Source organism: Rissa tridactyla, chromosome 14, assembly GCF_028500815.1.
Source record: "Rissa tridactyla isolate bRisTri1 chromosome 14, bRisTri1.patW.cur.20221130, whole genome shotgun sequence".
NCBI classification, from domain to species: Eukaryota; Metazoa; Chordata; class Aves; order Charadriiformes; family Laridae; genus Rissa; species Rissa tridactyla.
In genome coordinates, this window is record NC_071479.1 from 1,396,469 (window position 1) to 1,417,632 (window position 21,164).

General features: G+C 45.4%; 2 protein-coding genes across 18 annotated transcripts in view; one reads left to right on the forward strand and one right to left on the reverse strand.

Annotated features, from left to right (window-relative positions):
* DDX31 (DEAD-box helicase 31) overlaps window positions 1–4,817 on the reverse strand; it is a 50,151-nt gene extending 45,334 nt beyond the window's left edge. For 2 of the 4 annotated variants that reach the window (XM_054220531.1, XM_054220530.1), the window contains exons 1-6: window positions 4,558–4,817; window positions 2,766–3,019; window positions 2,505–2,580; window positions 1,984–2,027; window positions 1,454–1,524; window positions 804–868 (exon numbers count right to left, since the gene is read on the reverse strand). In XM_054220531.1, coding sequence (XP_054076506.1) covers window positions 804–868; window positions 1,454–1,524; window positions 1,984–2,027; window positions 2,505–2,580; window positions 2,766–3,019; window positions 4,558–4,632 — 585 coding nt within the window. In that variant the 5' untranslated portion in view covers window positions 4,633–4,817. The remainder of the gene's footprint in view (window positions 1–803; window positions 869–1,453; window positions 1,525–1,983; window positions 2,028–2,504; window positions 2,581–2,765; window positions 3,020–4,557) is intronic. The other 2 variants (XM_054220529.1, XM_054220528.1) reach the window with 2 other exon arrangements.
* Window positions 4,818–4,899: 82 nt separating this feature from the next.
* GTF3C4 (general transcription factor IIIC subunit 4) lies at window positions 4,900–19,211 on the forward strand. Of its 14 annotated transcripts, none has more exons than XM_054220511.1 (7): window positions 4,900–5,264; window positions 6,052–7,872; window positions 9,719–9,849; window positions 10,782–10,870; window positions 11,957–14,588; window positions 14,739–14,812; window positions 18,368–19,211. In XM_054220511.1, the coding sequence occupies exons 1-5, from the start codon at window positions 4,932–4,934 to the stop codon at window positions 12,019–12,021; spliced, it is 2,439 nt and encodes an 812-aa protein (XP_054076486.1). In that variant the 5' UTR covers window positions 4,900–4,931; the 3' UTR covers window positions 12,022–14,588; window positions 14,739–14,812; window positions 18,368–19,211. The 14 variants fall into 14 exon arrangements, with proteins under 14 accessions (XP_054076486.1, XP_054076485.1, XP_054076483.1 ...); XM_054220510.1 differs by having other exon boundaries at window positions 11,957–14,580; XM_054220508.1 differs by lacking the exon at window positions 18,368–19,211 and adding an exon at window positions 15,298–17,994.
* The last annotated feature ends 1,953 nt before the right edge of the window (window positions 19,212–21,164 follow it).

The following is a 21,164-nucleotide window of genomic DNA, read 5'->3' on the forward strand; positions in this document are numbered from 1 at the left end:
ATGTCGCACTGATCCACAGAGCAATTCCACTTCTAACTGTTATTAGGGGACCAAGTGAATTCTGAAGGGTTTTGTACACAACAGTTTGGGGTATTCCCCTCCCAGCTTTTTTTAAAAAAAACATCAACAGTCTTTCAAATATCAATACTGCATTGCCTTCTCTTTCCTGCTTGGAGACCTACTCACAGTCCTACCCAACATTTTATTCCATACACATATTGTTTAACTCTTGTACTTCTGAGTTGCAGAAACACTCTCATGTTTGATGCACAGCAACAACCTGTAGGTAGCAGCTGCAGAAAGTAACAGTCCAGGATGGGCTGGAAACATTTCAACCCATAAGGAAAGTCAGGATAATCTCTTTCCAAAAAACACACACGAGATAGCAGATCTGCAGCAGTATTTTTTGGTCAAACAGACCATCCAAACTGGGAGCTATTATCAAATCTCCCTCCATGTCAGAGATTAGAAACTTATTACTCCTAAAGACACAGCAGTAGCCTTTGTTTTCAGTTCTCCCAGCTTCCAAGCCATTGCCTCTTTTGTGATCTATCTTCTCCAAACTTGACAATTTAGCCTGTTTAGCCGCTGCATGAAGCAATGGGGAATTCGTAACATTGTTCCTGCATCATCCGTATCTCAGCAGTACAAGAGGATCACATAAGCCACATGCACAAATAAGAAGAGAGACTGTTTAACCTTTGTGTCAAGAAGAGACAGTGATGACTATGCGATAAGAGCTGGATTTCATTTTTATTAATCTTAATATCAAAAGCAGATACATTTAATTCTAATGCGCCTACCTGTATTTTGGATTCCATTCCTTGCAAAGACTGTACAAGTGGAATCCCATAGGCAAGAGTTTTACCTTTTTAAAAGAGAGAAAATTGTAAGACTTTCCATCAAAAAAAAGTGGCAATTACAACACTCCAGTAAATTAAAAACCATTCATCCTTCCATTCTTAAACTGAGGTCAGAGTCTGGAAAAGTTTTAATTACCTAGAAAGTTTCCAGAACGGAAGATTGACAGGCAATTCACCAAAGGGTTAAATTAAAATACTGAGGCAGTGGTATCCCACTAAGATCTATCTAAATAAATACCCTCAGCCCCCCAAGGAAACGAGACATCCAGACAGTTTGCTGTAGAGCAAGTACGTAAGTTTGGACGGTGAGAGCGTGTGCTGCTCAGCTCTGCAGCCCTCCTGGATCAGCATCCCCAGCACGAGCCTCGGAATCGGCACACGTGCAACGGCTGGCAGCTGCACACCACTCAGCCCCACCACTGCATCCTTACAGAAGCGTGCACAGCATCTGTCTGTGTCACGGCAGTCCCATGCCAGGCTTCCCAGCCTGTCACTTCCACGAGCTTTACTGGTAACGTGAGGTTTTGGTTCTGTATTTGGGATCCAGCTTAATACACCCCAGGAAAGGAGACTGACAATTAAACACTGACCTGAACCAGTCTGAGATCTCACTAGAGCATCTTTGCCTTGCAGGAGCACAGGAATTGTTTGCTTCTGAACGCTGTGTAACAAACAAAACAGGTTAGGAAATATGAATGCAACACAGGATACAATCCTAAGGTTTTAGCCTACAATGACTGTTTCAAAGCTGTTTACCCCAAATTCCACGCATTTGTCTCTGCTGTGTAGCTCCATCAGCAGAGGTGATTTTGAAGGGAAGTCTCTAGATAGGCATCAGATGTGATAAACTGAAAACAGCTAGTTTTGACTCAAGTACCAAATTAGAAGGCAGGACTACATGGTTCCATCTACAGCTGTGAAAGCTGACTTACTGTCACAGTAAGTAATAACTAACAAGTTATTTCTCATCCCAAATTTTGAAAGCAACAAACCCTATGGCGATTGGAACAGCTTACTGGGTACTGTGGTCGTCACAAACCAATTACAAGTAATGAAACAATCATAGATGATTGGCTTTAAGGGGGAGTGAAGGGTGAAGTTTTTATATGAATTTGCTTACCTGGTCATGCTACTTATCTTCAGGACATTGTTTATTGTGGAGATCTAGAGAGATAATAAAGAGCAGCAAACAGGTTTCATTGTCAACTGTTCCTTTTGTTACTTTCTGCAGTACAAGACAGAGCAAAAACCAGAAGACTGATACTTATTCTCTACATTACTGGACTGGGGCAACTGGATGTAAAAGTTCCCATGTCCTCAAAATACTTCTTAATTAATCAGAATTACACCATTGCTGGTACATCATGCAATATCGGACTTGTTAAAATACTGCACTCCCAAATAGTTCTCTGTGGTTTTTTGGTATTACAACTGCAAACAGTGAAGGGTGCTGGGACAGCGTGTTTGGGGACAGGTCAGGACACTGGCCAACACGTGGAGCTAAGAGACTACAACAACATCAGGCAAAATACCAGCACGCCTGCCCAAGTCACCAGGAATAACGGTGCATCTCTCAGCTCTCTAACCTGCTCCCCACCCAGAAAAGAATGCTTCAAGGTGCACAGCTTTCCTGCCACTCACCAGATGCGGATGGAGGTCCAACTGGCTAAAGCAATCTGTAGTGAAAACATTTTCTTGCACCTGCTGCACTGCTTTTCTGAGTTAGGGGAAACAAACCAAACAAAACACATGCTGTGGTTAAAAATTATACAGTATTCTATGTAAACAGCAATGAAAGTACTTATACCAAGCAACTACTTTGCCCAAGCAAGGGCAAGAATTCAAGACACTGAATTTCAAGGCATCGAAAGGGGTTTTTTTCCTCCCGCTTATCTAAAATACCTGTGAATTTCTGGGATATCGGGGTTGTTTCTAAACAGGCTGGATGTCTTAATGAAAGGTTTGGTTTTCTGGCTTTCATTTCGGTTGTCAGTCAACTGCTTCTTAGGAAGAGATTTTTGTGATGAACTTCCCTTCTCCCTGATGTCAGCTTCCGGAGCACATTTCTTGAAGGTGTTTATTGACGGCTTACGTTTACGTTTCAAAGGTGGGTTTCCATGTGGTGACTGGAGCTTTCTTTTCAGAGCACTAGACTGCTTTAATGTTAACAAACAAACCAGATAGCAAGAATTCATTGATGACTGAGAATTAACAACATGATATCACGTTCAACACAAACATCAGCCCACAGATATATCCCTTATTTTCAGAATGCCCTACCCCACGACTAAAGAAATTAAGTTTGATTTTTGCAGCTTCTTACTCTTAACAGATTCACCACCATGCCTGAGACCTCTGAACACTACTGAAATGCAAAGAGAAATCTAAAGTTATCTCTAAAGGATTTCATCTGGCTTCTCCAGTAACTGAGCAGAACATGCTTTAAAAATCTCTCTCAAAAGCTCTGCAAATCTCCTGATTACATTAAAGCCATCCCTGTAGGCTTCTTTATTTCTTGGGCAGGAGGCATGGCCTGTACTTCACTCCAACTTATGCTTCTGCCAACTTCCAGCATTTCTGAGCTCTTTATTTCTTCTTCTGTAGCAATCAGTTTATTTTACTGATCTTCCAATCATCTTAAGAGAAACTTTTGCTCTACCTGTATCTCTCCAGGAACAGTGAAGAAGAAAATTAAATTTAACTTCCTTTGGTCCCCAAAGCCCTTCAATGTCCCTCAGCCCTTTTTCCCTAAACTTGCTTTTCCCAACACGATTGCAAAAGTCCCGAAACGTGTGAAATGCCAGCACAATCTTGCTCCACTTTTTTCTCTCTCTTCTCCACTCCTAGTTGCACGCACTGATTTTCTCTGTCCTCCTAGGAACCATATTGTTCTCAAACTCTATTACTTTTTTCACTTCTTTCTTCACATTTTTGACAACCAGCCAACCAAAAAATCAACCTCCTACCACCAACATTCACGATCGGAAAAATGATGGTGGCGCTGCCCTACCTCAAAGTACCCATTATAACCTGGGCAAGTCCTGCCAAAGACTTAACTCTCACACATCTTTGCACAATGTTTTAAGAATGATTTAAAAACGTGCGAATAATAACTGAAACAACCCGGAACTACTGCAACAACAACTTTGATATTGAAAGCGTCTATTTAACCCATTCTTGTTCGCCTTTCCTTATAAGAGTAAGGCAGTTATTCCTGCAGCTCATGACAAGCCCACAATTAGAAGTTTACTCTAAAATACAGGGCTTCCCCTCCCTGGCAGCATTTCAAACATCCCCAAAGAGGCAGAGGCCTGTCAGAGCGTTGCCCGCAGCCCCAGCAGCCAGCCCCCGACAACGCAAACCAGTCAAACAAGGGCTGGCGAGCTCAGGGCGACCCCACAGCAGCCCATTGAGAGGGACCAGCCCAGCTCGCCCCCGCCGCGGCTCCCCCTCCTCAGCCCCCCCCCCGGGGCGGCCGGGCCCGTCTCCCTGCCGAGCCACCCGCGCAGCCATCAGCCCCGTTTGGGGGGGGGCGGGGGGGGAGCCAAAAGCTCCATTTAATAACTTTTCTGACCCTGTCCCCCCGCCGACCGTCTCTCCCCGGGCCAGCCCCCAGCCGGTGCCTCCCCCGGTCCAGTCAGGGCAAGCACCAGGACCTGAGGCCGAGCCCTCAGCCTGTCCCGGCCGCACCTACCCGGCTGGGGGCGCCGGGCCCGCGGCCCCGCGGCGCCGAGCTGAGGTTGAGGAGCAGCGTCCCTGCCGCCGCCATGGCCCGCCGCCTCCCGCAGGGCCCCGGGGCCGCCCCTGGGGCCGGGCCCAACCCGCGAGGGCGGAGGGGAGACGGACACGGGGGGGTCCCCCATGGGAAAACGGCCGCTCGCCCGGCACCCCCAGCCACAGCCGCCCCCGCTGCGGGGGCTCGGCGGGGCCCGGCCCGGCCCTCCCGCCCGGGCCCCGTGGGGCGGCGCAGGCAACGGCGGGGGCAGCCCAAGCCGGGGCGGCCGGGGGCTTCGGCGGCGGCGGCGCATGCGCGCTGCGGGCCCGGGCGGCCCGTGAGGCGGCGGTAAGATGGCGGCGGCGGCGGAGCGCGGGGGCAGCCCCTCACTGTCGGCGGGGGAGGAGGAGCCGCCGCTGGGGCTCGACTCGCTGGTGGAGGAGGCGGCGGCGGCGGCGAGCGCCGGGTTCCGGCTGACGGCCGTGCGGCGGGAGCCGGCGGTGCGGCTGCAGCACGGTGTCAGCGGGCTGGAGCCGCTGGCCTGGTCGGAGGATCACCGGGTGTCGGTGAGCACGGCCCGCAGCATCGCCGTGCTGGAGCAGCTCAGCGACGTCCACAGCGGCGGGCAGGAAATGGTGATCCACCGCACGGCCGTGCCCGCGCCCTCCGCCGCCTGTCTCCTCAAGGTGAGGCGGGCAGCGGCCGCCGGGCCCGGGGCCGCCGCGCCAGGTCCCCCCGGGACCCCCCTGGAGCTGCCTTCCCCCCCCGCCCGCTCCTGCCCCGCACGCCGCACTTGATGCGTTTTAAAGCACGGGGTGGGGGGGGGAAACATAAATAGCCCAGTAATGCCAGGGTGCAACGTGATCCAGTATCAAGTGGATTTCAGGGATTCTAAAGTTTAGCGGTTTTTCTAAGAATTACTTGAGCTCCAGTACTTTGATAACAATGACTTCATTACAATTTTAAGTAGAAATCTTTCTTGGTTTGCTACCTAAGCTGGAAGGTTTTTGCAACAGGGACTGTTTGGGGCTTCAGGGGGGCTTCTGGCTTTTACACTCCTTAGCACAGAGAGGTGGCAAGTCTGGGTCATTATCTTATGAAATAACAACTCTCTTGTTGCGGATCTGAATGTGTTTTCCAGAACAATGCTGACAATATGTAATAACTTGAGTTGAAATACTGAGTGCTTTACAGTTTGAACGTTACGCCAAGTACCTTTAAGTACACAGTTGAGAAACAGAAGTATGAAAACAGGCTCTCTGATTCAGCAGATAGAGATTCAATAGCTGAGAGTCAAAACTATACAAATTCAGGCCAACAGTGAAGTTTATGTCTTATTTAAGAGTGAGGTTAATTAGCCATTGGAACAGCGTAGCATCAGTTGTGATAGGAGTTTCAAGTGGGAATTAATTTTGGGAAAGTCTTCCTAAAAGTTCTACAAGTGTTTTAAAAGTTCTTTTTGTTATCTTTTAGGTTGGTCCAAAAAAAGAGGTAGTAGAATGTAAGGAAAAATTCGCAAGTTCAGTGGATCCAACGGTTAGCCAAACTTTCATGCTAGATCGAGTATTCAATCCCGAAGGAAAGTCCTTGCCACCAATGCGAGGATTCAAGTATTCCAGCTGGTCACCACTGGGCTGTGACGCCAATGGAAGGTGCCTCCTCGCAGCTTTAACCATGGACAATCGGTTGACCATCCACGCAAACCTCAACAGACTACAGTGGGTGCAGCTGGTGGACCTGACAGAAATCTATGGGGAGCGTTTGTACGAAGCCAGTTACAAACTTTCTAAGGCTGACGCTCCCAGGGGAGAACTAGGAGACTTCTCGGAATTTCAGCGGCGGCACAGCATGCAGACGCCAGTGCGCATGGAGTGGTCGGGCATCTGCACCACTCAGCAGGTTAAACACAATAACGAATGCCGGGATGTCGGTAGCGTGCTCTTAGCAGTACTCTTTGAAAACAGTAACATTGCAGTTTGGCAATTTCAGCTTCCATTTCTGGGTAAGGAATCAATTACTTCTTGCAATACCATAGAGTCTGGAATAAATTCCCCAAGTGTGTTGTCTTGGTGGGAATATGAACATAACAACCGAAAGATGAGTGGACTTATTGTAGGGAGTGCTTTTGGACCGGTTAAGATCCTTCCTGTCAATCTAAAAGCAGTCAAAGGCTACTTTACGCTGAGACAACCCGTAGTCTTATGGCAAGAAATGGACCAGTTACCAGTGCATAGTATCAAATGCATTCCTCTTTACCACCCCTACCAGAAATGCAGCTGTAGCTTAGTGGTGGCCGCAAGAGGAGCTTATGTGTTTTGGTGTCTCCTGTTGATATCCAAAGCAGGTCTGAACGTCCATAATTCCCACGTGACAGGGCTTCATTCTTTGCCAATCGTATCTATGACTGCAGACAAACAGAACGGCACGGTGTATACGTGCTCCAGCGATGGAAAGGTAAGGCAGCTGATTCCTATATTCACAGACGTTGCCTTAAAGTTTGAGCACCAGCTGATTAAGCTCTCGGAAGTGTTTGGCTCTGTCAGGACTCACGGAATAGCTGTTAGCCCATGCGGTGCGTACTTAGCAGTTATTACGACAGAGGGCATGACTAACGGTCTGCACCCGGTTAACAAAAACTACCAAGTTCAATTTGTAACCCTTAAGACTTTTGAGGAGGCAGCTGCACAGCTCTTGGAATCCTCTGTTCAGAACCTTTTCCGGCAAGTGGACTTGACAGACCTTGTACGCTGGAAAATTTTGAAGGATAAGCATATTCCTCAATTCTTACAGGAAGCACTGGATAAAAAGATTGAGAGCTGTGGTTCTACTTACTTCTGGCGGTTTAAGCTATTTCTCCTGAGGATTTTGTACCAGTCAATGCAGAAAGCTCCCTCAGAGGTCATGTGGAGACCTTCACACGAGGATGCAAAAATCTTGATATCGGATTCCCCTGGGATGGGCAGCACTGAAGATGATCAAGAGGAAGGAACTTCTAAACAAGCCAGCAAGCAGGGCCTACGTGACACAGGCAAAGGTATGGACATAGATGACACTGCAGAGGATTCACTTCCTCAGTCAAGTGACATAGGAGGCCGCGAGCCAATGGAAGAAAAGCTTCTTGAAGTACAGGCACAAATTGAGGCAGTAGAAATGCACTTGACACGAGAACACATGAAACGGGTGTTGGGAGAAGTTTATCTACACACATGGATTACAGAAAACACCAGTATTCCCACCAGAGGAGTCTGTGACTTCTTAATGTCCGATGATGGCTATGATGACAGAACAGCACGAGTAAGTGCACCTCTATGCTCTGGGGATTCGGTGTGACAAGTGACTTCTTTCTCCCCCCTCCATATCTGTCATGACAATACAACTTTGGGATGGGAAAGAGAACTGTAATCATGTCATCCTTGCCAGGCAGCTTCTATAGAACAGACAGCTTAAGTTGTCCTTCCTTGAAATTGTGGAGTAGGAGGGAATGTAAATACAGATGTTGAAATTTGGATGAGGTACAATAAAGAATAAGCATGCCTGAGATTTTGCAGAACAAGGGAGAGGACCACGGTTATTCCGCTGCTGTTCGTGGGTTTAGAACTTGTACTGATTGAGAGGGATGTTTGTTTTCATGGCTAAGTTTATTCAATCTATCCTCTCTACAAAACTAAACTTAGGTATTTGCCGTAGTCAGTTACGCCTGTAGTTCTAATTTTTTAAGAGTTGCAGTATCACTTCTTAAAGTATTTATAATTGGAAGTGCTGTGACTGTTCGGGTGGTACATCAGGTCTTGTCATTGCCCCTTGAGCCTCCAGTGGAAAGATCAGTTACAGAGTTTCAGAAAGTGATTGTGTTTTATGAGTTAAATCCAGTGATTCAGAACTTTATGCAGGATTTTCAATTAACCAAGCTGACTGAATGTCTTCATTATAACATACATGACGTGAACCTTCGGGCACGCTTGCATTTATTTAACTATAATAAATAAGCATAACTGAATGCTTGGCTGGGCCAGGAACTCTTCCCAAAGTTGCAATACTCCCTACCAACAATAAAAGCATAACTACAAGGACAGTATCCTGACTATTGCAATGGGTAGAGTAAGCATCTGTGTCAGGAAATAAGTGATCATGAACCTTGCACCGGGCAGTGAAGTTTTCTCTGTATAGACATCAGACAAAGGGAGCTTCAGTGGGAACACTCTGCCATCAGCCTCCTGGCCCTTAAGACTTGATGACAGGAATGTCTCAGATGTCTCTGTACCTCTTTGTATGAGCAGGGAACAGTTCTTTGCAGTGCCCAAGCCCTTGAATCGCTTGAACTCTAAAAATGAACCCTTGCATTGCATCCAGAAAGACAGAGGAAGGAAGCACGTTCCCATTACTGAGGTAGTGTGGCGTTCTCTCTGCTGGACTTACCGCCAAGCAGGCCACACAGCACGCCCGTCAGTAACTCACTAGGAGGGTATTCTGGCAGAACTGCTGTGTTTTTCTAGCATCCAATTACTATGAATTGAAGGTTTGAGAGGTTGCTTTTCTTATCTTGTAACAAGATTCTTGTTTTTATAGTGATTAAAAGCTGACTTCCAAATTCTATTTTATCTGTTCAGTTTGCTGTCACATTTTAAAGGTCCTTGGAGTGTGTTTTATATCTATTGAAATGTCAAAGACAAATTTGATCACATAAATGTTCTACTATAAACATTATGTATACTTTAAGATGACTGCTGAAGACATGCATCCAGGTAATTTCTGAACAGGATTTTTTTTAGCGCATCCATTGTGATAGGCATGTGAATGTGAAAGCATTTCTATAATGGTCAGTGGCATCCTCTGAAGTGGTGTGGTACCAGTTTCTTCAGTACTTTTAAAATTTGCAAGTAGCTTAACATAACACTATTGCTCTTAAGTTCTGTATCCCTTTGCTGTAGGACAGAAACCTTTAGATGATCATAAAATGAGGCTAAATTAATACTTATCGATGTATTCTGTATCTTCTGCTTTTATTTCTTCAACTTCAGTGAAGAGCATAGATCTTGAATCCTGTATCATATTCTGAGATCCCAGTATCCTGAGGGAAGTTTCCACCTTTCAGTAGGCAGCTGTCTTGCTGTAAACAACGCTGACTGCTCTGTGTTCCCAGGTGCTGATTGGGCATATCTTAAAGAAAATGAACAAACAGACTTTTCCAGAGCACTGCAGCTTGTGTAAAGAGATCCTGCCATTCACTGATCGCAAACAGGCAGTCTGCTCCAACGGACATATTTGGCTCAGGTAATTGCTTCTTAAAAGAGTTTTTGCTCTCCTCTGGATAATTTAAACATACTTAAATAGCTAACCTAACACACTTCCTAGTGTTGGAGTAAAAAGACGTGAAGTATGTTATCCATGCTGCAGGTAAATGCAATTTTTGCTGGCTGTTATCTGCCCTCTTGCACGAGAGAGCAGGCATTGTAGATTGGATTTGGTTCTTTTACCAGTACGCTGTTTTTTAAAAGAAAATGCTTTTGATCATCTTTTTTCTTCAAGCAGGGGGGGAGCAGGGGGGAAGGGAGAAAGTAGGTGAGAGAAAAAATCAAGCACAAGTCATCCTTTGGAACAGCACATGAAGGAGGAGGGTTTGGTCTAGCTACTGCAGCATTTGAAAACAAAGTAATTTAACAAGAAATGATTGGAAACAGCCACATTGAGAAGTCAGACAAGTTCTGGAACATCTAGGAAAGGAAGTCTTCCAGTATCACTGTATCAGATACATGGTGATTGTCCCTGGAGACTTGGCAAGTCAGTAATCTGTCACAAACGAAAACCTTTGCCTAGCGGGTACAACGTGCTAGTTTGGCTAAATAGTCATTGCCTTACAGACACCGTGCTTCTTCCCCACTGCAGTAACCCTCAAGCTTTTCACCTCTTCTACTCTATGCTAAAACTTTTTGGCCAATGATGAAACTTTTTTCGATGGTATATTGATTTTTTGGCCTTTTTCATTTTTGTGACCATATATAATTGGGTAGACTTGTGAAATTTCATTTACCTGAATTAATAAATTATTAATTTTCATGTTTAATGTGTCTCATTACTGCCCTTGCTCTCAGCAAGGAAGGTCTATTGGGAACAGAACTCAGCCTCCAGTCAGGGCGTAGGATCAGGTCACAAAACAACAGGACAGAACCCCAAGCCTCCTGATAAAACTACTTGTCCTTTCACAGGTGCTTTCTAACCTACCAGTCCTGTCAGAGTTTGGTGTACAGGAGGTGTTTGCTTCATGACAGCATTGCACGGCATCCAACCCCAGAAGGTAAACTGTTCCTGTGGCCAAAAGGGGCAGGATTATGTATTATTAAGATTTATGTGCAAAATGACTTGAATCCGTTTCACCGACTTCTCTCTTTCAGGCAGTTACCACGTGAAGTACCAGTACTCTGCATGTCAGAGTCCTGTTGTTGTCCATGCATTAGTGGCATACGTTAATTACAAAATAGTGACTGCAGAAATTAATTTATAAATATGACATTTTAATGAGAGCTGGGTAAACACATAATCTGTGCTGGAGTGCTACAACCGTTAGTTTATATTCAAGTTGAATATATTAGCATCCAGTTCTGCAAGAGCTGAGGGTCATTGAGATTCTATTTCAGTGCAAGCTGTATTGATCCAGCACAGATTAAGGAATAGTTGTCACCTTGCTGGCTTAGGTCCCAAACCTGCCAAAAGTAAGTACATCGTTCAGAGACAATAATGGCAGGCTGTGGGGGCCAGTCAGCCTTTTGGCTTTGCATTTTTAGAGTTTGAGGAAGGACAAGCTGTGCAGGAAAATTATTTTCTTCCCAACTGGTACACTTAAAAAAAATAATCATGGAATACTCTAACAGTTTGTCTTAAAGTGTAGGTGATACTTTTCCTTTTCCCATAATATGTGGGTATTCCAGTCAGCGCTAAGGATCAACTACAGAACTTAAACCTCTGTGGAGAGAGGCCATAAACTTACTTTCCTTAATATTGGAGAGGGACAAAGAAAGAGGAACCAAGGACTGTGAAGGATCTTATATGAAGGATCTAATTTCAGTTAAGAAAATGAGAACGCTGCATTTGTGGCATAGCGATCCTTTAAATTTTTTTTCCTATATAGCTATTTAGATGAGTATGTAATATAGCGTGGACTGTTTCACCTTAATTTTGTCCCCTACTGAAGGGGGTTTTAAACTGGCATTACTTAAAATGTCAAGACAGAAATGGAGGTGGATTCCTCTGAACTCTCAGTTAATCCTGCATGGTGAATATATACAAACTGTTTCAGGATTACTATTTAGTTTGTCCATCTCAGTCGTCATTCCTGTGTTCATCTCTACCTGCAGCTTTAAACAACTTGTTTTCTTATTTGCAGATCCCGAGTGGATCAAGAGGTTATTGCAAGGACCTTGCACGTTCTGTGATTCTCCTGTGTTTTAGAGAAAAGCTATGTAAAGATTGAAAGTATTTTCTCTATTGCATAAGCTCCCTTCAGTCTCGAAGGATACAGAGCAGAGGAGTACAGACTTTACTGGAGGGGGAAGACGTTGTCCGCAGCCCTGTAAATAGAACACCGGAGGTTCTAGAAATCCTTAAGTCCAGAACCCATTCCATGCTCCAGAAACAGGAGTACATCTGGAAAAGCGAGTTTATAAAGCGGTTTGGAAATGCGCCCCATTGAAGCAGCAGGAGCTGGACACACTTCCTTTTACTGGAAGGGAACTAAAGTCTTAAGCACGCAGTGTGGACTGTCCTTTCTGCCTGACAACCGTGCGATTCCCCAAAAGCTAGGACGGGAACAGCGGAGCTGCCTTTGAATGGTCTTGGTGGGTAGAGAAGGCTTCAGCTTGTAGTGCTCTCTCTTGCTTTTTAACAAGCACTGGCACTTGGTGCAGAATATTAAATTATCCAAATAATTTGTGGTTCTAATTTCTTGCAGAGTGAAGCATATGCCAGTTACAGCCATATGAAAGAAATTGGCCACTATATTAATTTCACTTAAATCTAGAAGAATAACTGCCTCTTAGCTGTTGTAACAGTATTGCAGTCAGAAGGGTAATATCGGCTGCCTGGTCAAATACGGATCAGTAAGAATAATTTTAAAATGTAATCATTATTAAACTAATAGCAATTAGATTAAGCACTAATATATATATATAATTTCCAATGCTCTTAAGTCTCTTGCCCCACTTTCTTTTTCTGAACTAAGTTCTAATCAGTTCCTAGCTTTTGCCAATGCGTATGCCTTTTGTTTCACTTAACCCTCTACCAACAGGAATCATGTTTTCCAGTGTAACTCAGTTACCAAAAACATTACCAGTTTACCTTATTTTCAATTGAATTGTATGGCAAGCTTCTGTAAAACTCAATTACTGTATGAAGGAGACTCTCAAGTAATCACTCCCAGCTGACATTTTCTTTTTTCGTAATAATGCAGTAAAAAAACCTAAACAAAACACCACAAGGCCCACCATGGCAAACATGTCATAGGTAAAGTTTCCACAGGTGGTCATAGAGTCCGGTGAAACCATTCTTGTATAATCCTGACTTTCTCATCAAGAGATTCCTAAATACACCAACGATGTAGCATGGCTGAGCCCAGAAATTTATTCTGCCTTTTAACTGTCCTATCAGAAAAAAACACCTTTCTCTCTTTGGCATCCAGTTCCTATGGGGAGCAGGAGAATTCTTTTCAACTTCCTATGCAGTGTTAGAGGAATATTACCTCCAAAATGTGTATAGTTATTTGGTACAGTTTGTCTTGTTAACTTAAATCCATGTCGTCAATTCAAAGTTTCTGTATTTACATTCTTCAGAGAACCAATCTGGACACTGGGATGTGTTGCCCTGTTCGTGATTCATGACACTTCTAATTGTGTGTGAAGTCCTCTTTAGCTATTTGAGAAATCAAGGAATTGTCCTGACGGTATCAGTCTCCAATGATGCATGTGTGGATTGGTGCTTAAGTTTCCTTGATTCAATGACTATGCATATTTTCTTAACGTTCCTTCACCTTTAATAGGAGCAATTTTTTTCAGCTAACATTAAAACGAGTCAGCTGTCCTTACTATTCAGTGTTTCATGCATTAAGCATGATTGTGCTTGGAGAATATTATTAATATAGTAGACTAGAATGGCAGAAGCACATTCATCTGTAAAATAATTAGCCTTGTTTGTAAATATCCTTGGAAGTGATACCATAATTGTATTAAAGAAATGTTTAGTTTTTTATTGCTGTTCATTGAAAATCAAAATTGCTTCAGTGTGTCTGCAAAGAATGAAAATGTAGATTGTGATAGCATCTAGTAAAACAAAGAGTAACCTCGACACCTAACGTGTGCATAGTTTGGGGCCAGGTTCTGTACCTGGGGCAGCATTTATCTTCTCCTTCCCATGGGGATGGGGTTTGGGAGGGACAGAACATCCATTTCCAATATAAGCAGAACAGAAGGTTTATTCATGGTGGCAGAGAAAACGTTTCAAGTGGAAGCTGCACGTCCTTGTCCAGGCAGCCCTGACCAGTTCATCAGTAAGTATTCGATTCAGAAATTCACCTGACTATGGAAGAGGTGAGAGCTCTCCGGACCCACGTGTAAGTGCTTTTCAAAAAAGGTCAGAGAACATTTCTTTGATACTGGCTTAGGAACCATAGTAATATCCTGATCTGCTGAAACGTTTAAGTCTGGCTGACCGAAAGGTTCAGCGTGATACCATTACGTTAACTCCTGCTGATTACGTCTAGCCGTTACCTTGAATTTCCCTGGATTGAGTTGTAATGCTTTAGACACATAGAAGCTGTAGTACACCTAGCATTAATGTTTATTTTCCTTGTCTTTCAAGGCAGTAGATACTCAGTATACCATTGCCAGTTTATTTAACCTGATTTATGACTGCTGGGAGAATGGAATTTTAAAGCCAATGATGTCGGCTTTGTCTGCATGCCAGTGGAGATCCTTTAGCACAAAGCTTTCACTTCTCACCCTGACCCATTCACAACAGGTAAAGAGGTATTGTGATTTACTGTCTTTTTTTTTAAAAAAACAACATTACTGGTCCCTAAGTGTATTTTTAACTAGCGTAGGCTTGCGTAGCACTGCACACCTCAGACCAGTAACGTTTAACCTCTGATGCTGATCTTACTGGATTTTTCTGCCCAGCTAACAGCCGAGACTTCCTTCAAGAAACCTTCTATCTGTCTTGGACTCGTGACTCGCAGTTTGGGAATGTGGAGGTTAGTCCCACCCCTGTTGGGGTACTGTAACAACCTGCAGGGCTGCAGCAGGGCCTCGACGCCTCCTCCCTCACGTTGTCCTAATCAAACCCCTTGCTTTCGGCCCACACAGGGAGGGCGAGCGGGTGAGGAAGGTACGAGCACCTGCTGCCAGATCCTCATGCTGTTCTGCCATTAACAGAGCTGCCTTCTCGAACTAATACGTAGTCGAGCTATCCAATATTAAGGCCCAGTCTGTTTTGAGAAACGAAGTATTCAAGGAACAAATCCCACAAAATCATTTTTTTCTCCCTAAGCTTTTGCCCTGAGTTTTGTGAGATGTCTCAAACAAGTGAATAGTTAAAGGCACTCGTCAACCGCTTCGCCATTTGGTGGTAAACACTGTGGCTGTTGATGGTGCCTCGTCTCCAGAGGAAGACTAACACCCCAGCAGAGAGACTAAGCGGTTCTTCATGCACTGCTTTTCTTTTTTTTTTTTTTTAAAGGATTGTGGTATTTGCTGTTGCATCTGAGAATTAATAGCCAGAGATGCTGTGTTCTGTGTCAGAAGCCAATCTGTCATTGTCCCTGACAAGTGGCTTCTGATAGCATTTAAGATTTGCTGCTCATGACGAGGACAGGAGTTTATCCCTCCTCCACTGGGACGAAGAAATCCAGGCTAATCCAGGTTCGATGGATAAGCAGAACAGCTCTGGACTGGGCAGCTGCTTAGTGCCTTGGTGCTAGATGCCGTTGTTGGAACCAAGGTGAAAGTCTGGGGTCATGAGGACTCTGTCCTGGGTCTCCACACTACACTCCTGCTCTGGAACTGGTGACAGTGGAACTCATTGCAGCCTTTTACCCCGTTCAGCTGTGGCTTGGGGACTTCATCATTCAATCGGCCTTTCCTTTTGTATGTTCCCCCATCCCGTTAATCCTATTGTATATTTCTAGAGAGGAAATAGTATGGTTGCTAATGCAGACATACAGGCAATAAATATTTCCCTGATTTTCTTAAAACTTACCAGGTTTTCTACTGGCTAGTGTATCATCAGTGATTATGGGCAGCATAACACCGTTTATTCTATCCTCATCAAGGGTTCCTCGATGTAAAAGAAATGAACGCAAACATTTAGAGTCTAAGCTAAAGGCTGACAAATCACACTTGTCCTGTTACGCCCTAAATTAACATTTACAGGAGACTTGTTTGTAAAGCTTAGTTTCTCAAAGACAGAGCCCTTCCTTTATGAGTTGCCCAGTCTGTGAAGCAGTGGCCAGCCCTGCAGGCACAACTGCAGGTGGCTCAGTTGCCACCTACAGCTCCGGCATCAGAGAGGAGGAAGAGAGCCCATCCCAGCTCCTCAGAGCCTCACCGCGGAGCAGCTCGGGGTTAATCGCTGAAGCTATTGCTCTTTTGACAACACCTGACCTTTGTGGGCGAGACAGAGGTGCAAGGCCAGTTAGATGGGGCTGTCGAGAGAGTATCTTCAAGGGGGCAGGATGGGGGCTGCAGGAAGAAAAAGGTACCTCTTCATTCTCTCTACTCTGCCTTCCTGCGCAAGTGGAGCTGGGGATGGCAGCGAGAGACCACCATGTGCCCGCTTGCTGCTGGCAGGCATCAACAATGCTTGTTGGCATTTTACAACCTAGTTCATGCTGTTTATTGAATCCTTTCTGGCAGTCACCTTCTAAGGGTGTAGTTAGTAGCAGTCCAATACTTAACAATGTAATAAACTCCAGAATCTGTTACTGCAGAGCACTAGTTCATGTTTTTGCAGCTGGATGTAAGGGCAATAGCAGTCTTAGCCTCAAAGCGTTGGTAGTCATGGCAAAAGTTGGATTTACAGTAAGCATCTAAATTAACTGGAAGAAGGTGTTTATGGGCTCTCAGTACATAAAGGCGAAATGCTCAAAGCAGTTACCAATACTACGTCTGTCCTCATCCCCCTCTTGTATTCCCTTTTGAAGCTTTCTGTATCGGGTCTGTAAACGCACAAATGACGCTGGTTGTCCTCCAGGCTCACGTCGTGGCGGGGGGTTTACTCTTTAACCAGAACTGGTGCAAATGCCTGTGTGGAGACGGCTGATAGCTTACGGCTCTGCTGGCAAATACCAGGTTGGAAAACTGCTTTTTTTCCCCTCCGTGTGGGTAAACAAGGACAACTTGAGCCTGGCCCTTCATTTGGTGTCCTGTCCTGCCTGTCGAAGGAGGGGGAATCTTAACACAATGGAGCTGAGCCTTCTCTTGGAAGTCTCGATGCAGGATAGCTTTCCACAACTTGCAGAGGGTGGGAAGTGTGCACAGCGATGCCCACAGAGCTTTAGTTTTCATTTCCAACCGAGAAGGGCCTCGTATACATACTCTCACTGAAATGTCTGTCTGTGCTCATCTTTGGCTGTACTCGGTTCTCACTCCTACTTTACACTGGAGATGTTCCCAGACCCTTCACGTCAGTGGGAATGTTCTTATTCCATCACTATTTTTTAACGTGAACTCAGTTAGTACTTTTCCCCCTGAAGACCTGGAACTCCTGCTGCTCTGTCCTGATGCGGGCGGTGACCTCAGGAGTGTCACAGCTGCCTGTGGATATTGGTTTCATTGTTGCAATGCAGTGGGTACACAGGGCGCTAATTATCATTAATTATACTACAGTCAGGGGCAGAAAGTGGAGTGGTTCCCTGTGCTGTCCTAGGCTGTAGCTGAATGAACCCAAATGTGAATGTTTGGAGCCCCTTCATCACAGGGGGACTCGTGCACTGCTGAGAGCCTACAGCAGGCAGCACAGGGCAGTGCCAGCCCTGTGCCATTCTTATTTAACACAAAACTAGGAGGCTGGCCCCAAAAAGGGAAAACCCAAGAGCCATCCAAATGGAACTGTTCGGAGGAGAGTTTAATTGCTCGCTAATCTAGTCGATCTCGTCGTGCTGCTTTAATTCCGTTCTGGGGTGTGAGTGTTGTGGCTGTCCGACCGCACGGTCACCAGGCTGAATGAACAGCAAAGTTGAGTTTTAATCTTCAGTTTGGGGATTTTTTCCTTTGAGACTTAGTTCATGGGAGGGTCTGACAAAGTTGCTGTGAATACTGATGCTGTGTATATGGCACATTTTGTAAACGTGAAGCAAACCTGGATGAATGCTTTCTATACTGCGACAGTAGCATTGTAATCCTGCTCCTTTTTTATTCTAAATAAATAAATAAAGTACTTGTTTGTAATGTCTGTATTTTAAGGGAGTGAATTCCTGGGAGGGACCTGGGGTGCCAAGAGCTGAGACTGGCAAAAGACAGCAGTGTAGTTAAAGCACTCAGACCTTCAGCAAAAAACTTCACATTTAAAAAGAATAAAAAGCTTAATAATAAAAATCTCACTGTGGCCAGTGTCAGAGAACACTGGTGGTAAAGCCTGGGAGGGGACCCGGGGTCTGATAGTGCCCTTCAGCCACACAACCATTCCCTTCTCGCCAGCGGAGGTTCTTTTCCCTGGCCTCCTGAACTCCAGCGCCAGAAAACAATTACGCTAAAGAACCAACGTTCTTTGATGAAAGGGGCCTGACATCACCTTTTCTTTTCTTCCGTAGAATCAAACAGTTCTTGTTGCAGGAAGAGGAGGATAACCCAGGAGAGCCTGCTTGTAGAGGGGAATAGACAATTTTCTGTGCCATGTATGACAAGGCAAGAGTCACCTTTCAGGTTCAGTTTTGGCAACTGCGATACAGATGGGCAGTTACAGGTTTGTAACCAGAGTTTGCTCCTACTTCAGATCAACCGGGCTCCAGCTGCCCCTCCGGGGAGCAGAACTGAGGCACGGGAACCCACCGGGCCTGTCTTTGCTCTAAAGCAAACCTTAAGGACCTGTACGAACGCCTTGCTGGCCCTTCCTGCATTACAGTCCCACGGCTTCTGCAGCACCTTCTGAGTGCGTGGTGCCAAAGCCACCGACATTTAAGGTTTTTCTGCTGGCGTCATCACCCAAGCAGCACCCAAGCCTTACAGGGAAAGGTGAGAAACCAAAGGAGTCGGCAGGGGAAATCTTTCAAGAGCTACAGGGGGTCCTTGCAGAGACGGTGCTGGGGGATTGGGTCTCCTGCCTCCGTTCAAGCATCCTTCCACCACAGGGCACTGAAGGATCTAGTGTTTGGAGCTGGTGGATACAGAAGTTTGTGGAAGAGCTGGACATACTCATCCTGTTGCTGAACTACGTAATTAACAGCATAATATATAGGGTGTAGCACAACCTCCAAGCAGCCCTCTCTGCAAAGCATCTTCGGAAAGCAGAGAGATAAAAGACGTCCATTTCAGAACTGGGCAAGCTCTACAATAAGTAACGTCTGGTCCCTGCTGCGTTCTTACCACCTCCTCTTCACCTTGTTTTTCTCATTGCTCAACATTTGTTTTGCCAGAATAAGATGCTAATAAAATCAAGCGCAGTTACCAAATTGCTTTTCAAGTGTTGCATTCCAATTATAAAAGCCTAATTCCTCCTTCCACCCACTGAACCTTTTTGGTATTAACAGGCTTTACTATGCAAAGTGATGCAGGGGCTGTTTCGTTTACAGTAATTAAATGAATGTCAATTGTTTTAGTTGTTTCCGAGGGAGAGTTCTACATGAGTATTAGCATGTTCTGCTAACCCTTACGTTCTGCACTTCAGGCCTGCTGCAAACCCTTGGGGGCTGACCATTGACCTGAGACTCCGTACCCAGACATGCCAAGCGCATCTCAATGAGAGGAGCTCTTTTTCTCAGTTTCTATGGAACCAGCAGAGCGGAACTAATATAGCGTCCGCATATAGATGAAAGAATGAAGAGGAAAAAGGGCTTTACAGCTAAATTAATTAAGCAGATGTACCTGTCTAATTAAAGATGCACTGTCCCTTTTGTACCCTAGCTGCAGTACAAACAGTATTTAAATACACTCTCTATCCATTTCATCTATCAAAATATTTAGTAGGAACACTGAGATGAAGGTGATATTAGCAAGATGAGCTTCCCATGTATTATTAATAGAAGGGCTCCCAATTATGCATGAATGCTACAGCATATCTTTATAGCGATAGCATAAAAACCAGCTGCCCAAGTAGGTTACCAAACAGCACGTTTGTAACAGGTCAGACTGTTAGAAATGCCCTTGCCCGGCTTTGCAGGAGGGCTGGGGCTGGGCCCTGTGCCGGGGGAGCAGCCGCTGCCTCAGCCTGGCGCTACGAGCCGGGATTTCTCAGCACAAGAGGCGCGGAGGACTCAGCTGGCGTTGCTGGTGCCAGAGGATTTGGCTTTCTTAGATTTCAAAGATATTTATTCTGAGATTTTTAAAGCTGCCCTCAAGGCTGGAAAGTCCAACTCCCATTCACCAAACCACCTAAAGGTAGTGAAAATTCTGACCTTAAACTCTCCCAAAATATCCTCATAGCCATCTGGATAACCAGGGTATTCCCACCTGAATTTACTCTGCAGGTGTGAGAAGAGAACTCGGCATGCATACCCCACAGCACCTCACATAGACCTAGACACACACGATCAAAGACAGCAACAAAGACCCAAACTTATTTACAGCAATAGGATCAGAGAAATCTAAAACCAAAAGGCTCCTGGAGGCCTGTCCTCTCTGAGAGGAGAAGGCACGTGCCTCCTGCATCTTCTCAGACACAGAGGCTTCTAGGAGAAAGACGAAGCTCCTCCCCATGCCCAGGGCAAAGGGAATTCACACTCATGCCCAAGGGAGAAATAGAAGGAGACATAATAGAGGCATCAAACTCAGGGCTCCTCTGAATCACAACAAATCACGCCCCTTTCTTAGAAGCATTAAGGATGTGCCCGTCCATAGCCAGAGTCTGAGCTGGTTAACAGTGCTGTGCTGTTCATCATGGATTTTCCAATTAAGAAAGACTTACCTGAGCATTTACTGCAGCCAGGTCCAGCCAGAGCAAAAAAACCCGGGCACCAACCTGCCCAGCCTCAGCTGGGTCAGGGCAGCCACAGGCCGAGTGCCTTACTCCCCGAGGAAAACAGGATTTAGTAACCTATCTGCTCCTGCAGCTCGTTATGTCCTTAATTGGGTTCTGAAAGAGATGAACCTGCAACCAGTTTTATATGGCTCTGGGTATTTTTTCCAGTTGATCTGAGTCTTCCAGCCTGGCTGTGGGTTTGGAGTACAGAACAGGGTGACTGTTTTGTCAGAACTTGTTGAACAACCTGAGTTAACAAAGGAGTGCAAACCTCCTTACCCTGGCCTCAAAACACTGCAGTTGCCTGGGGGGAGCGCTGCAAGCTTCCTTTTTCTATTTGCTTCCGTGTTTGCCCGCAGCAGAGTGTGCCAGTGAGGTAGGTGGGTAGTGCCCGTGCAGTTTTGGTGGAAAGCACTGAGTGAATAAGGCACAAA